Source organism: Megascapheus bottae, chromosome 24 (assembly GCF_031878675.1).
Source record: "Megascapheus bottae isolate mThoBot1 chromosome 24, mThoBot2.hap1, whole genome shotgun sequence".
Lineage (NCBI taxonomy): Eukaryota > Metazoa > Chordata > Mammalia > Rodentia > Geomyidae > Megascapheus > Megascapheus bottae.
In genome coordinates this window covers 8413448-8427199 of record NC_143532.1, presented here as the reverse complement: position 1 = coordinate 8427199, position 13752 = coordinate 8413448, and the positions used below count along the sequence as shown (strand labels likewise).

The 13752-nt window shown below is 50.5% G+C and overlaps 1 protein-coding gene across 2 annotated transcripts in view; it reads left to right on the top strand.

The window, feature by feature from the left end:
* The window catches only part of Vac14 (VAC14 component of PIKFYVE complex), an 88226-nt gene that overhangs the window by 48298 nt on the left and 26176 nt on the right, over positions 1 to 13752 (top strand). For both annotated transcript variants that reach the window (XM_090357290.1, XM_090357289.1), the window contains exon 14: positions 6712 to 6844. In XM_090357290.1, the coding sequence (XP_090213416.1) occupies positions 6712 to 6844 (133 nt within the window). The remainder of the gene's footprint in view (positions 1 to 6711; positions 6845 to 13752) is intronic.

Here is a 13752-nt window from a genome sequence, read left to right as displayed (position 1 = left end):
CAGATTGGAGATGTGCAGCCAAGTTCAGCAGCAGTGTTATTGAGGGTCACCCCCATTCTTGGTGAAGCCAGGACCGCTCATGGAAGCACACCCTTCATGGCCCACTGGGCTCCCCTGGCTCTCGCTCTCGCTTTAGTACTGGGTAAAATGAAATCTTCTGATTCCATTTCATTCCTTGCAGTCCAGGAGCCTGTGGCCATGTGTCAGCAGTATCTTCATGTTGTCAGACAGCCACACATTCTAGAAGAAAGCCTGAGGGCCATCTCTGGATATTTCCCCTGGGAGTAACAGTAACACTGGAAACTAGCCGCCAGTATTAGTAGCATTCTCACTGGGACAACCCTTTGGTGTTGGGTGGCCCACCTGGTAGAGCCCCTAACTCTTCATGACAGTGAGAGAGTGGACACTCTCATCATTCCTTTGAGGAGAGAGAGACAGGCATTGGGGTCTGACTGAGAGCCTCCTAGCCCACACTCACAGCCCTGGGGAAGCTTCCATCCCAAGAGGAGGAGTAGGGAGGAGGCTAGGCTGGGTGCCAGTTCTGGGGCCCAGCCGGGCAGTTCTTGGTGACATCCCTCCTATCTATCTTCAATGACTTAGGGGCACGCCCCTTGTGTCCTCTGGTCACGGAGCACTTGATCCTGTCCTCTCCTCCACTTGCCACAGTTACAAAGGCCCTTTGCCCACCTGTGCTCTGAGGTACCTGGAAACCACCCTTCCTCTTCCTCTTGATTCTGGGAGCTCCCCGTGGATGGGGCTGTGAGGGGCTTCATTCTGTGTATTTGAGACCTCCCAAATTCTCCAGCCAATTACAATAGCTTGTTGTCTGTGAAACTTTCCTCCCACTCACTCTTGTGTGCCTGGCTAGGTGACGGAGCTGACCTGTGTTCCCTCCTAGCTGTGGCCCCGTAGATCCATCTGTTCCTTGGTGACCCAGAGTTGTCAGAACTACAGTCAGCTTGGCCCTGCCTCTCAGGAGTCCCATGTTACCAGATCACAAAGCATCCAGCTCTGGCAACAACCTCACATTTACTCATCTATGAATCCTAGCATCTGGCATCCCACCAGGGTCAGCATTTTTCTCTGGAGTTCATTAAAACGAAGGGAGATAGGTCATTGTCACAAAGGATGTGCTCCGTTGCCCAGCGCACTGGTACGAGGTACCCTAGGTCCCAGGCCTGCAAGGAAGGACTTTCTTCTTGGTTGGTCTAGGCAAGTCCAGCTTCCTCCCTCTGGTGCTGCCCTTCAGCACCAGCAGCACCAGCAGCAGCAGCTGTCCCTTCCTGGTGGCAGAGGGCTGTGCAAACCCATTGCTGCCCTGTCAGCTAAAAATCCATCCTGTGCCTTTGTGGGACTCATTGGTTCCCTTCTTTCTCTGAGCCACTCACTTGCAGCACCCCCTGGGTGTGGGTGAGGCCCATGCCCCTGTCCTTACTGACGGTAGACCGGCCATCCACAGATAAAGGGGTTGCCTCCTGAATCAGGTCCCCAGGTACTGTTGATGTTAGATCTTCCATCCATGCAGCCATGGTGTTTGTACTCCTGCCAATTGAACAGACACTGTCAACCCTCCCCTGCCCCAGCCTCAGCTTGGTCTCCCTTTCTCCTGGCCACTGGATCCTATGGGGAAGCCATCCCTTCTGCACCTGTCCCCTTTGACCCATACCAGCCCCCCAGTCATGCTGCTGCCTCCATGAGGCACTTACTGTGCCAGCCGGGGGCACACCCCTTTCTCCTTTGATGGTTCACAGATGAGAAACTGGCCTCAAGGAAGTCTCACTGTCTCCACTGCCCTGCTAACAGCAGCAGGGCCTGGATCTCATCTAGTCCCTTGGATTTTTCTGTAGGCAACAGCTCCACATGCCCACCCAGTAGGGGCTGTCCAAGCACAGGGCCCCTATCCCAGCAGGGAAGGAGAGTGGAGAATGGAGCAAAAACCTTGCTGAGTCTGTGCTGGGCGGCTGATGTTTTCGCATCTGGTTCTGTTGAACTGTAACTCTCATTGTGTATTGAGGCCAGAGCTATTTTTATCCTGACATGTGAGGTTCCTTCACGTCATAGCCACAAATCTCAATCCAAAACATCCCAGGAAATCTTGTTTGTGAGACACACTGTAGATTCTCATGTTGCCACATCAGGTTTCACTTAGCAACATCTGCAGGGCTGGCTCCCTAGCCACTACCCTACTGGCCTGCCTTTGTATACAGAGGGCTCCCCACAGCATCTGTCTGCCCCCGAGCAGCCACCTGGTCACGTGAGCTTCCTGCCAGCGCCAGGCAGGCTCCTCAGTCCTAAGCCAGAAATGCAAGGCAGATCTGTTTAGCTAAGGGACTCTACTCTTCCTCACCATCCTGCCCTCTAAAGAATTAGGAAATGGAAACCCTGCCCTCACCTCTCCTCCACCTGACAGTCCTCACCAGGTAACTTGCCCACCATCTCAAGTGGTACGCAAGCCTACGCCACCCAGAATTCCTGTCAGGCACTGCCTCTTAGCATATCTGTGTGCAAGATTAAAGGGCAGGCTCTGAGCCTAGACAATGAGCCCCTGTCCCGATTCTGCTCCTTCTTCAAGCACACGAGCCCATCCCTAGAGCCTGCTGGGAGACAGGGCCATTGAAGGCAACACATGCAGGTGCATGAGCTGGAGATGGTGGCAGGGGCCATTTGGGCAGTGGAGAGGCCTAATGTTGCTGCAGTTACACTTCTAGGACATATTAGGTCTTTCTCAACTTCATCTGAGCCTACAGCCCTGGCTGAGAACCTCCTGTCTTAGGTTGTCTCAAGCCAGTGAGGTCTGAAGGCTGCAGAGCCAAGAAGGATACAAAGGTGGGGAGAGCATGTAGGCCCTGTCCCTGCCCCTGGTGGGCTTCAAGATAGCTCCTGACTTTGTTCCAGAAACCCTCCGCAGGCTTCTGTCCACTCATTCTTCTCCTCCTCCTACTGACGGTCACCATGCGGGCTGAACTCTAAAAGTCCATTCTTGGCCCAGAGTGGGAGCTGGGAGATGTCTAGAGCAGCCCTGTATCTTTCTTTCTACCATCTTTGTCCAGCCTGTCCTCACAGCATCCAGACGGTGCTCTGTAGATACATCTCAGATCTGGAGTCTCTGTACTCAGACATTCCCAGACAATTCCCTAGCTCCATGCAGCTGCCCCCCCACCCCCTCCTCGCTAATCTTTCATCGTGAGACTTAGAGAATAGGAGTGGTCTGCCTCGCTCTGTGCTCTGGGATAGGAGACATTTACTAATAGAACAAGCCTCTGTTTCTTAAGCCCAGGCTGTGTGACAGGTCAGGCCCAGTACATGATTTGTTTTGTCTCATTCATAGGGGCTTTTACTATCCCCACTCACGAATAAAGAAACTAGGACTAGCTGGGTGCAGGTGGCTCACACCTGTAATCCTTGCTACTCAGGAGGCTGAGATCTGAAAGTCGTGGTTCAAAGCCAGCCTATGCAGGAACATCTATAAGACTCCTATCTCAATTAAGCCCCAGAAAACCAGAAGTGGAGCTGTGGCTCTAAGTGGTAGAGCAGAAAAAATCGGGGACAGGATTCAGGCCCTGAATTCAAGCCCTGTGACTGATTTTTTTTTTAAGTGAGAAAGAAATTAAGACTAAAGAGCCTCAGCCTGCCTAAAGTACCTAACTTCATTCCTTAGGAATGAAGATTCTGGCCCGGGTGGCCTCAGCCAGGGAAGACTGTTGCGGCTATTCCCTACATTGCCCCCCCCCCTTTTTTTTTTTAAATACTTTGGAGCCTAAGTGACCATAGGCCTGGAAACGGGAAGGGTGAGAGGTAGCAGGAAGGAGACAGAGACCCAAGAAAGTTTTGCAAATGTACGCCTAGAGAAGTTTACTGGGTTATTGTTCACCTGTACCCACAGTGTGTAGAGCCAACAGCTCCTGTGGGCCACCACGAAACTATCTCCTGAGGATGAGAACGGAGAGGTGGGCCTGCTTTAGCAGCTGTGTCTGCAGCCACCTCTTCTGAGATCAGCCGCAACAGCCCCAGCTGTGCCTGGGGTAACTGAATCTGTAAGACACTTGATTGTGCACACAGCCCCTCTGGACCAGGGAGCAGAGACTATTGGCCATTCCAGAGTCACTCCGGACTTCCTCTAGGCAGGCCATCCCAGGCAGGGACCCAGAACAAAGCAGACCTAACAGCAGGAAGTACATGAGGCCTGCCCTTAACCTGGACTTCTCACCCCAGGGCTCACCCCAGCACCATTCACTAGGACAGTCGAGGAGGGCCTCAGGATGGAGAATGGCTGGACATGGAGGTAAAGAATCCTCCTCGAGGGCCTGGTGCTAGAGTGCTCACCTAGCACGCATGAAGCCCTGGGTTCGATTCCTCCATACCATATACACAGAAAAGCCAGAATTGGATCTGTGGCTTAAGTGGTAGAGTGCTAGCCTTGAAAAAGTTCAAGGACAGTGCCCAGGCTCTGAGGTCAGGCCCCAGGACTGGAGAGAAAAAAAAAAAAGAATCCTCATAAAACTAAACTGTCTCCCAGTTGACAAAAAACACGTTTTCTAGTTCACTGCCACTTCCACATAAGGACCCAGAGAGAGCACAGCGTAAGGTAGGATCTGAATGCATCACAAAAGGCAGAACTCTGGGGGGAGTGTTGAGTGCTGCTGTCTGACTATTGGCATCTAATAAGCCATATGACTCCTCTGTGAGACTCGCTCATAGTGCTTGAGAACTTACATGCGCTTCTGCTAGCAAACTTGATCACCCTGCCTACCTTGTGCTATCTCTGGCCACCCCTTTCCTGGTACAGAGGGAGTGGTGTGACTTCCACAGGGCTCCTGGGCCAGAAACTGACTCAGAAGCTGTCGGCTTAACATGTCTCAGATACTCTAAAACAAAATACCGTTTATCCATCCAGTGGAATGTTTTTCAGCCATAAGAATGGTGAATGAGGGCTCAGGGTTTAGCCTAGTGGTAGAGTGCTTGCTTAGCATGCACGAAGACCCAGGTTTGATTCCTCAGTACCACATACATAGAAAAAGTCGGAACTGGTGCTGTGGCTCAAATGGTAGAGCTCTAGCCTTGAGGAAGCCCAAGGACGGTGCTCAAACCCTGAGTTCAAGCCCCAGGACTGGCAAAAAAAAAAATCAAAAAAAGAATGGTGAATGAGTGAATGAATGAATGAATTTATACATACTCATAACAAGGCTGAATCTTGATAAATACACTCCATGAAAGAAGCCACGTACTATTGGTCTCCATTTGTACATGTGAATCAGCAAGTCCATAGAAGCCGCAAGTAGATCCTTGATTTCCAGGGCGTGGGGGAGAGAAGAATGGGAGGTGGCTGGTGATGGGTGCATGGATCTCTGTAGGAAATGATTTTTTTTAATGTACTGGAATTCGTGGTAGATGCTGTACAACTTTAAAGCTCAGTTTGACAAATGACGCTCTTAGTGAGTTGGGAAGACTGAATATTCCCATCATCCTTCTCACCCCTTTGTATCGTGCTTTAGAAAGGAAGGGGGGCATCCCACGGGAGTGTATGGGAACCCCCCTGGAAGGACTATCCAAGCATCCCTTCAGCTGTTTCTTCACTGGGAATACTTGGGCAGCAGTGGGCCGAAGGGGTGGCTGAGTCAGTCCAACTCCTGGCGTGTTTTCAGCTGAGACACAGCCAGAGAGCAGCCTTTGTGCTGTGCGACTCAAAGCTCTGCAGGTTTTCAGAGCTGTACCCTAAAAGAGCATCTTTGCCTAAAGATGAGAAAGAAGACTGTTTGATTTCCAAACGTGAAATGAATACTGGAACACTTGGCACCGTTTGGTCTGTGTTGGCTGTCTGTCTCAGTGGTATGCCCACTGTTTCTGGTTTTCTCAAATAACTTGGGAAAGGAGTCTGCCCTTTGCCTCTTGTGAACTTGCTTGTTTCAGGGTCTTTTATGTAAGATGTTTACCCTGTGGTTTAGGTTAGTTAGAGGAATAGACAGGTAGGATGAATGGGGGGGGCACGAAGTTTGGTCTTTTGGTTTGGGTTTTGGTTTTAGTTTGGTTTAGTTTGGTTTTGGTTGGTCATGGGGCTTAAACTCTGGGCCTGGGTGCTGTCCCTGAGCTCTTCAGCTCACGGCTAGTGCTCTACCACTTGAGCCACAGCACCACTTCCAGTTTTCTGGTGGTTAATTAGAAATGAGAGTCTCATGGCCCTTCCTGCCTGGGCTGGCTTTGAACCACGATCCTCAGATCTCAGCCTCCTGAGTAGCTAGGATTACAGGTGCGAGCCACGTGTGCCCAGCTTAGGATGAGTGTTTTTTACAGGAAGCCACATTGGGTTTTTTTGTTATTGGTTTAGGGGTGTGAGTATGTGCTTGTACGCATTTGTGCGTGTCCATACATGCCACTGCTAGGACTTGAACGCAGCATTTCATAGTCTCTTGGCTTTTTCACTTATGGCTGGTCCTCTACCACTTAAGCCATGCCTCCATTTCGACATGAAGCCAAGCCATCTATGGTTCATACATTTTTACATGGTACTTGCTACCTCCCCGTGCCCACTACAGACAATCCACGAAATTTGAGATTTTCTCTCGTTATTCACACTCTATAATCACACACACATAATTACACACACACACACACGCACACCTTTTTGGCATTTACAGTTACTGGTATTCTTCATACTTCACATCACCCTGAAAGCACGTGATCAGAGTGAATCCTTATCTGTTTCTTTCTGTGCAGGTACCAAAGGCTTGGAATGTTCTCCTTCTACTCCCACCATGAACTCATACTTCTATAAGTTCATGATCAACCTTCTGCAGCGGTTCAGCAGTGAGCGGAAGCTCCTGGAGGTCAGAGGCCCTTTCATTATCAGGTCAGTCCTGCGCGCGTCCACTCCATGAGGTTCTAAAAGTGGTCCTTCTCTCTCCCTTTCCCCACTTTTACATCTATTTTAAAAGAAGTGAAGGAGGCTGGGTATGGTATCCTAGCACTGGGAAGGCTGAAACAGGAGAACGAAAAGAGACAAAGAGACACGAAGAAAGAAAGTTTGTTCCCTCTTTGTGCCAGGTTTCTGGTGCTACAGATACAAGCAAGTCCTGTTACCTTTTTTTTTTTTTTTTTCCAAAAAAGTTGAAGTAAATTTTTGCTTGTTGAGATAATATTTTCCCTCCAGGTAAAATACTATATTTTTAAATATCATAGTTACGAGTTTTAGAGAAGAAAATAAGCCAAAGCAAAGATGACCTAGGATTGTGCTGGAGCCCAGCCACTGCTGTAGGATTTGACTGTGGTCAGGTCCCAGTAACCAGCATCCCCAGGCTGTGGAGCACAACTTCAGATGACGTATCCACCCAAGGTTCTGTGAAGCTGGCAGCCAGGCTTCCACCATGGTCCCATCACTACTCCCAGAGACACTTTGCATCATCTCCTGAGCATCTTTCACCAATGACCATCTTCATTTCGCAGAAGAAATGAGGAAGCAGAATGCCTCTGGACTCAGTACATCCCACAAGGCAGCTGCTCACTGCTCATGGATTGCATTGGCTTTGAGAGCCCAGCCTCCAAGCCAGGCCTCACTCCACTGTGGCTCCCATCTCACCGCGGAGTCTCTCTTAGCCTTGAGCATTAGCACAAAGAACCTATTGGGCCAGGGTAAGCAGAACCTGTGGCTCGGCCCCTAACAAAGAACTGAGTCTTTTTTGGTTTGGGGGGTTTTTTGTGGGTCATGGGGCTTAAACTAGGCCTGGGTTCTGTCCCTGAGCGCTTCAGTTCAAGGCTCCTGCCCTACCCTTGAGCCAAGCCCCACTTCCCATTTTTTAGAGGTTAATTGGAGATTAGAGTCTCGGGTTCTTTTGTGCCCAGGCTGGCTTTGAACCTTGATCCTCAGATCTCAACCTCCTGAGTAGGTAAGACTACAGGCATGAGCCACCATGCCCGGCTTCTCCTCAGATTTTGTTCCAGTCATCCAACCTGCCATTCCCCCAAAAGCAGCCTCAGTACCTGTCAATATGTTTTTAAGAGGAACATGGGAATGGCACACACCGACGGCTTCCATGGAGCCACAGGCCTGATAAGGAATGCCATGCGTGGTTTCTCTTCCCTGTCCTTCAGCTGGTAGATTGAAAACTAAGAAGACAGATTCTTCTAGCGAACAAATTAGAAGCCATTATTTGTACAGCATTGTCTTTAGCACAGGGCACAGGAACAGTTCCCATCTGTGGAAACAAAGGGGTCTGGAGCTCTTAAAAGACAAGTATCTGGTGGCTTTCTTGCATTGAGGGACTTGCCTAATTTCCCTCAGGCCCTGGAAGCACTCCTTGCTCCATACTGCTTTCCTATGTCATACCTTGCATAGGAACCCAAGTGCCAGCAGAGCCTTTTCCGGTGGACACAGCAGTTTAGGTACATGTTGAGGTGAAGGGAGCTAGTGGCTTCAAAACCCTCATCTCTCAGCCAGTCTATACAGACTCACCCTGGCTTCAAACCCTTCTCTGGTTACAGAGTCAAACCCAAGCCCACAGGAAAGATAGGATGCATGGGAAAAGGTCCTGAGAGGAGCTAGCACTACATCTCTGGGCCTGCGCATACCCCCATAGGGCCTGAGGAAAAGTGTAGCTTTTGGAATCAAAATGGGTTTAACCCAGTTCCTCCCATCGTAATCATGTGGCCATGGCAGGGGTCCATGGGGAATTGGGGGTGGAAATAGGACCTTCTGTGAGGAGAACTGGCTCTGCTGCCCCCAGGGCACCCACCAGCACCCAGTCTGGCCCCACTAAACCAACTCTGCCTGCAGTAGGTGTTGGTGTGCATTGCTTCCTCGGGCCTCTTCCCACCCTCCATGCTAATGCTGACTGAACAAGCCCAGGCCTTGTCTGCCCGTGAACCACCCCACTTATACGCGGGAGAAAAGGAGAGGAGGGAGAAAAGCCAGCCTCTTTGATAAGCTGTGATATGAACTCCAGCATAACCCAACAGCTGTGATCTTTACAAGCCCGCCTCTGTGCTGGGAAGTAGCTAGTCTGAAGACACTCCACTCTGCCTGCCAACACAGCCCTCTGGCCAGCGTCCTTTGGCTTCATCAACTGTGCTTTTTTTCTCCTCCTCTTCCTCCCTGCTGCCTTGCAAAGAGCACTTGCCAGAGAATGCTTTCATTTTTAACGAGCCTCTGTGCCTCAACCCAACCTCCCAGCTGATGGTAGAGGAGTCTCCAACACCCTCCCAGGCAAAGGGGCTCCAAAAACGAGGCGGGCATCCGGAGAGATGAGCCAGGACCCAAGCAGAAAAAGAAGAAGCGGTCATGGGACTTCCTGAGACCCTGGCCCAGAGAACCCAGCAGTTTATTCTTATCCTGCTTTCCCTTCCGTGAGTGCAGATAGACATGACAGCCTCTCCCAGCAAATGCTTAGCTTCTTATATGTGCCCTGATTAATACTGTGCCCCACCATACACACACACACACACGCACGCCAACACGCCCGCACACTGCAGTGTCCTGGGTTCCTTTAAGGCATGAAGAAGGGGATAGGTGGATAGGTTGAGTAGAGTTGGCTGGTCGTTGTGTTGGGTGATGAGACCAGGCAGCCACTAGAAACTAGACCGGGTTGTCATTGCAGGGACTAAGAAGGAGGAGAAGCAGTCTTTCAGACTGTAATTGGGAAATTCCACTTTGCTGGCCTTGGACATTCTGAGGCTCGCGTGGACTGACCCTCTCCCAAGCCTAGCGCCTCTCCTCGCATCCTGAGATCATCCCAGATTCCCTAGTTTCTGGAGTCCCCTCCCTGAGGGAGAACTCCCTACTGGCTGTGTGTCGTTGGACTTGGCACTCCCCTACTGGGAGCATTAGCCAAGCCCCTCGAAACCCATTGCCCCGGTGCAGGTTGAAGGCAAACAGGAGTAGTGTCAAGACCTGCTGCCCTGTCTATCCACATTTCAGGAAAGTGCACTTTGACCCCGGGCCCAGATCATGAGTCTGAGGAGGTCTCACTTCTCTTCCTCTCACGCCTCTAAAAGATTGCCTTTGTTTGCTCAGAATACAGTAAATCGCTGTGGCAAACGCGCACCGAACAGAATGTGTCTGCCACAGTAGTCCCTGATCCTCCTACCCAGACTGCAGATAGGTTTTGATCTTTTATTAGTTTGCAGCCATATTGATTGGGCTCCCAGCTGAGGGAAGGAGATAGGACATTGAACAGAACTGGAGTAATTCTTCTGAGTAGTATCTTACTTTCCTCTCCCAAGAAGCTTCTCTTCTTGCCAGCTTTAATTAAGGTCTGCCTAGCTTGTATGAATCTTCTGGAGCTTTCCCTAGCATTGCCCCCCACGCTGGGGACCAGGGCTAGGATGCGTTTGTTTCAATGAAAGGGTACAAAGTGGAGTGTGCAGCAGAAGCCATTTTGCATAACCAACCCTTGGTCTGATCTCCTAATTGGAGACAATGCCAGGATGTCAGGGGGGCCCAGCCTGACACAGTAAGTGTTGCCTAAGAGAAAAAGTCATGCCCTTAGGAGGGGCAAAATCTAGAGACCCTCGTCCTGTAACCCAGCCCCTCACAGATCATCGAGATGGGACCTCTGGCTTGCCTTGACCCACAGCGGCAGGAGGGCTGGGAGACCTGGGCAGGTCTGTAAGCAGTCCCTGCACTGCCCTGCACATGCTGGCACTCCCTGCGAGAGGGCTGTCTTTTCAGAAGATGGAAATGGCATGTGATGGGCCTTATTAGGCCAGGCTGGGATTAATTAGGTCCTCCAGGGGCCTCCGGGGGAAGAACAGAGAGCCAGCCAGGGAGAGCCCTGCACAGTGTGCTGTGGGGCCCAGGAGCTTCAAAGGGCAGCACCCCTCTGGTTCTCAGGTCCACGCTGTTTAATCAGGCATATGGGAAGTCAGAGACCACAGGTGAACCTCAAAAAGGGATGCTAGGGGGTCCTTCACGGGACAGCCTGAGCTGCCATGCTCCCCTGAGCCAACTATCTGCCTCCTTCCAGGAGAGGTTGTGGGGAGAGGTGCTTGCCTCCAGCCCACCCCACGGCATGCAGCCTTGGACTTCTCTCATGTGCATGTGCACCCACTGGGCCCTTTCCAGCCCGCCGCTGGGAGCACTTGGTAGTCCATCCGTCCTCACTCCAGGCCCAAGAACATGCAAGGATTTGAATATGTGCTTGTGTGCCCATCCTGGGGCCTGAATTCAGTGCCTGGACGCTGTCCCTTAGCTTTTTTCCCTCAAGACTGGATCTCCTACCATTTAAACTCCATCTCTAATTCTGTGGGGGGGGGGGTTGTTTTTGTTTTTGTTTTTACTGGCTAATTGGAGATAAGAGTCTCCTGGCTTTGATCTAGACTTCAAATCTCAATCCTCAGATCTCAGCCTCCTGAGTAGCTGGGAGCCACCAGCACCTGGCTTTATAATGAATTCCTGAAGCTTAGAGCTTGTTTCTACTCTGTGATAAACTCTGATCTGTTTATATTTTACCTAACAATACCAGAAAACTGAAAGTTTTGACATGAGTAACTCAGAGACAGCTTGATGGCATAGCTACTTCAGCAAGCAGCTGAAGTGTAGCACAATGTAGCATTTTTAAGAAAAAAAAAATAGGTGGCTTAGGTAGCAGTAACTCCTCTGTTCATCACCTTTATGATAACATAAAAAATTAATAAATTTAGATTTGGCCCCTAGAAGTCATTTTTATATCCTCCTTCCTTTGGAAGGAGTATTATCCTTAGTTCCCAAGAGCTAAGATGGCCACGTAGTCTACCCAGTCCTGCCAGTCCTGGAGCTTGAACTCAGGGCCTGGGCTCTGTCCCTGATCCTGTGCTCAAAGCTAGCGCTCTACCACTGGAGCCACTGAGCCACTTCTGGCTTTTTCTGTTCATATACTAAGGAATCAACCCAGGCAAGCACTCTACCATTAATAATCTATATTCCTAGCTAGTTCTTTTATCCTGATAGCATTTCAGGATAAATGTTTCCAGTGCGTCCCCCCAGAACCCTCTGTGAGGCTGTCCCTTCTCACCCTTCAAGTGGTTGCTTTTAGCATATTCATGGAGATTACAAACCCCCACACCCCAACCCTCAAGAAAACTCCCCCCAAATTGTTTCTGCCATGTGCATTCATGAAAGACCCTGTGTGAAGGGGCAGGAGAGATCTCATCTTGAAGAATGGGTGATGAGGTGCTTGAAGAGGCCTGGCCTGGGGAAACCATGGTGCAGAACTCTACCTCAGACAGCAACCGTGCAGGCTGGTGCTCTTTAGCCACCCAGGCTCCAAGAGCTGAGGTTCTTCTGCGGGCCTAGGGCCTCGTGTGTGCAGAAGAAAGTGGTGGCCAGGACAGCCAGCCCAGAAGCTACAACTGGAAGGACCAGCAGGTTCCTATAGTCCCTCCCAGAGTGCACTCAGTGGCTGTTCCACATAACACCTAAGCCAGGCCTAGGACTGGAAGCCCAGAGCTGGCAGCTGAAATGAGGGTCTTAGCCATCATTTGAAAGAAGCAGCCCTCACACGACGTTCCTCTCGTTCTCCAGGTCATTTACCCATAGAGCAATGCTGGTATGAATTCCTCCAGGCTTTCTCCCCTGTCTTGCTTGCAGGCAGAAGTGGATCTGTGTATATTCTCTGTCTTCCTTCTAGGCCTCACTTCCTGCACAGCAGCCTGTCCACTGTCCCAGCCTGCTTCTGGTCTCTGCAGCCTGTATGATCTCACTGGACCTTCTTGGTAGTTTGACAGTAAATGCTTGTCTGGGTCAGAATCTCCCTCTGACTGTTGCTCAAGAGGATATGTGTCACCCCCTCCTTCCTGCTGGCATTTGTTTTCTCCCCTCAAGCTTATTGTAGCTGCTCACATCCTTCACATTTGCCTCTCTCATTTTGAAGCCAAATTGAGGTGGATCAAGTGAATGCCAGCCAGCGTGGTTTTTCTAGTTTTCCCTCCATGGCCCTGTGAGGCATGTTTTGAGCCTGGTTTTGCGGTCTTGCCTTTTGGAAGCTGCCGCCTCAAGGACAGTTTTGTGTTTCCTTCTCCACTCTCAGAAGGGGTGCCACATGCCCCATGCCTCGCCTGACATGTGCTACAGTCATGTGCTCCAGCCACGTGTGAGTGAGTTACCCAGCTATTGGTTGGAAAGATATCTTGCTAACTTTTTGCCCAGGCTGGCCTCGGACCATAACCCCCTCTCCCTTCTCAGTCTGTTAAGCAGCTCAGATAACAAGCATAAGCCACTGGTAGCCCCCTGTTATTTCAGCTCAAGGCTACCACTCTACCACTTTGAGCCATAGTGCCATTTCCAGTTTTCTGGTGGTTAATTGGAGATAAGAGTCTCAGGGACTATTGTGCTCAGGCTGGCTTTGAACCACGATCCTCAGATCTCCGCCTCCCTCGTAGCTAGGATGAGAGGCATAAACCACTATGCTTGTTGTTTCTGAGGTAAGGTCTCCCTTCCCACGTGCCTGAGCCTCATTCCACCTGCTCTTAAGTGGATCACAGGCATGCACTGTCTCATCTAACTTCCCTCTGACCAGGCTGACCCGAGTCACAGTCTTCCCAGTCTCAGAATCTCAGAAACAAAAATAAAAATCTCCTGCCCAGCCTGGCCTCCTGTTCCCACGTAGCTAAGATTATAGGCTTGAACCACTGCTACCCACTGAGGTTTGATTCCTCGTGTAGTCCAGCTGGTTAGTTTCCTAATTAAAGTTGGCATTTTTTATCATTTTGGTGCCTTTCAGGGGATCAGTACCTTGTGGGAACACATCCACAAAGGTGCCTGGCCCTTCTATTTTTTGTGGGGTGGGA